At 41.9% G+C, this 2,478-nt stretch overlaps 1 protein-coding gene across 2 annotated transcripts in view; it reads right to left on the reverse strand.

The window, feature by feature from the left end:
• LOC106521388 (transforming growth factor beta-1-induced transcript 1 protein) overlaps window positions 1-2,015 on the reverse strand; it is a 15,315-nt gene extending 13,300 nt beyond the window's left edge. Inside the window, exon 1 of one of the 2 annotated variants that reach the window (XM_014013935.1) lies at window positions 1,849-2,015. In XM_014013935.1, the coding sequence (XP_013869389.1) occupies window positions 1,849-1,861 (13 nt within the window). In that variant the 5' untranslated portion in view covers window positions 1,862-2,015. The remainder of the gene's footprint in view (window positions 1-1,848) is intronic. The other variant, XM_014013936.1, reaches the window with a different exon arrangement.
• Window positions 2,016-2,478: the final 463 nt, after the last annotated feature.

The raw sequence follows: 2,478 nt of genomic DNA on the forward strand, positions 1-2,478 counted from the left end.
AAGTAAAGAACAAAACAAAACGATTAATCGATTATTAAATTAGTCATCGATTATTTTAATAATCGATTAGCTGTCGATTAATCGGTTAATCGTAGCAGCCCTAGAATTAAAGTCAATGAACAGTACCAGGGCATAGTTGTTGCAGGATGTTATGAAGAGCCAGGTTAACTGCATCTCCAACAGATCTGTTGGTCCGGTATGCAAACTGGTAACTGTCCATCATGGGGGAAGTGACTTCTTTCATGTGTGAGAGTACAATGCGTTCAAAGGACTTCTGACAACAGATGTAAGAGCAATTGGTCTGTGATCACTGAAGCAGGATATTTTATTAGGTATCAGGATGATAACAGAAACCTTAAAGCGTTTGGGGACTGTGCACTGACTGAGAGAGCTGTTGAAGGTGAAGGTAAAGACAGAGGAATAAATTATTTGATGCACGTCTAAAAGGGATTAGCTACTGCAGCCAATTCATTTCAAGATTGCTTCCAAAACACAAACATAGCTATAATTCAGTCCACTTCACAGATATTCTATAAATGATAAATGTGGTGCGGCAGTATGAAAGAGTCGTCCTCGACAGATAACACAAGGTCCGTCAGTGTTGCGTCATTTACAAGGTTTGACCAAAACAGCTACAGCTCTATTAGATTAGAACTGGTGCTAAAAGATTGATCTGAAGATTCATCACTCATCACTACTCTTTTTTCCTCTATCCCTCATGTTTGACTTTAGAGCATCACTTTTATGTTTTACTTGTTTCCTAATTAAACTGTTTCTGCTCTTTTTTTATCCAGCTGTTATTGTTTGAACCACACCTGAAAGTAGTTTTTATCTGAAATAATCAGTTTATTAAACAGACTTGAACATAAACCAGCCTCACATCAGCTTCACCTCTGCCTCAATGATTCACACATTTGTTATGACCATGTGTTGAGAATTTACACTACATGCCCTCCTGCCTGCTCGCTCTCTCTCACACACACACAAACTGCACATATAAGGAGTTGAACTTCTCTTAATGGGAATTGTGACCATATTTAGAGCTGCCTGCCTGACTTGTTTGTCTTGGCCGAAGGCCTCTCTAACAAGTGGTCTCCCTCACCGAGAGCCTCAACACATAAAACTCACTGTTGAGCACAAACTGAGGGTCTGACTAAACACCAGTCACCCAAGTAACACCGTCTCAACTGCCTGAAATCGGATCCAGATGTGCTCGGCTGTGGTGGGCCAAATCCTGCCATCCTTCCCTCGTTTCGCACGAGAAGTTCTGAAACGTGGGAGACGGCGACGGCCAGGGCAGTGGAGGGAAAAGTTTTCCTTAAACTGTGTTTTTTTTTTTGCCTCAAATAGCAGCATTGCTCTGGGCCATTTCAGAGTCTCTTTTGGAACACAGCTGCCCTAAAACACAAAGAGTCAGATTCCCAATGGTTTTAAAGATAAAACAAAAGCAAGTCATCTTTACATGTCTCCCATCAACGAGAGTCGGTGCTGAGCTGGACTTGTTAATGATGGATGGAGAGGAGGGGCCGGGATCTGTTGAAATCAAATTTGCAAAGAGCTGATTGAATTTGCAGAGCGTGCATGAAAAGAAGTTCAGTTCATGTGTGGCCCTTTTCTGGAGAAAATGGAAACATAATAAATATCCATGTGGTACCATACGATTTCTTTGTTTCCCCTCATTGCATGTGTACAAATCTCCTTTAATTTAAAACTAATACAAGTCTCTATGAAGAAAAAGAGCAGCCCTCTGAGAGCCAGAATCAACAGAGTCCATATTTCCTCTGTTTGGACTCACCGCCCCTTCAACAGACCTCCTCAAGATGTCATGAAAAAAACATCATCACTCACCTAAATCCTCCATGGTGCGATCACAGCCGGCTGTTTCCTCTTTTAACACCTAACGAGGACAACATTTATGACGCTGGGCGGACGGAGTCCTGCCGCTATTGTCTGAAGAACTTCTGGACACCGTTATCCGCCGAGAGGAGGAGGAGGAGGAGGAGGAAGAGGAGGAGAGGGAGGGTTTCTTTTTCCAACTCTTCCTGTGTAATGCCTACCAGGACTCCGGGAAGGCGTAGTTAAATAAATGTGGTCACAAACCCAGCTCCCCACCCCTCCTCCCGACGCAAGGAGACGTCATCCTGGACATTCCTGGTCCATATTTGGGGTCGAAAATGAAGGATTTGAAGGCTGTCGGACTCGGAGCCCGGCATGAATGTGTTGAGTTCAGGCTTCTTCAAGTCTGCGAATCCTGCAAGGACTTTTTAAAAATAACGTTTAAAAAAAAAAGGTTTGTGCGAAGGTAAACAATAAATGGTTTATTTGTATTCACGTTAGGATTATTTTTGTTTTATTTGCATTTTTGAAACAAGTGTAATTCTACATTTTAAAATGAATAATACAAACTGTTGAAACAGTGATGAGGCCAGAAAATATTTTATTGTTAGCAATTCTACGAAACAGGATTAGGGCCATAAT

Source organism: Austrofundulus limnaeus, unplaced genomic scaffold, assembly GCF_001266775.1.
Source record: "Austrofundulus limnaeus strain Quisiro unplaced genomic scaffold, Austrofundulus_limnaeus-1.0 Scaffold108, whole genome shotgun sequence".
Classification (NCBI taxonomy): Eukaryota; Metazoa; Chordata; class Actinopteri; order Cyprinodontiformes; family Rivulidae; genus Austrofundulus; species Austrofundulus limnaeus.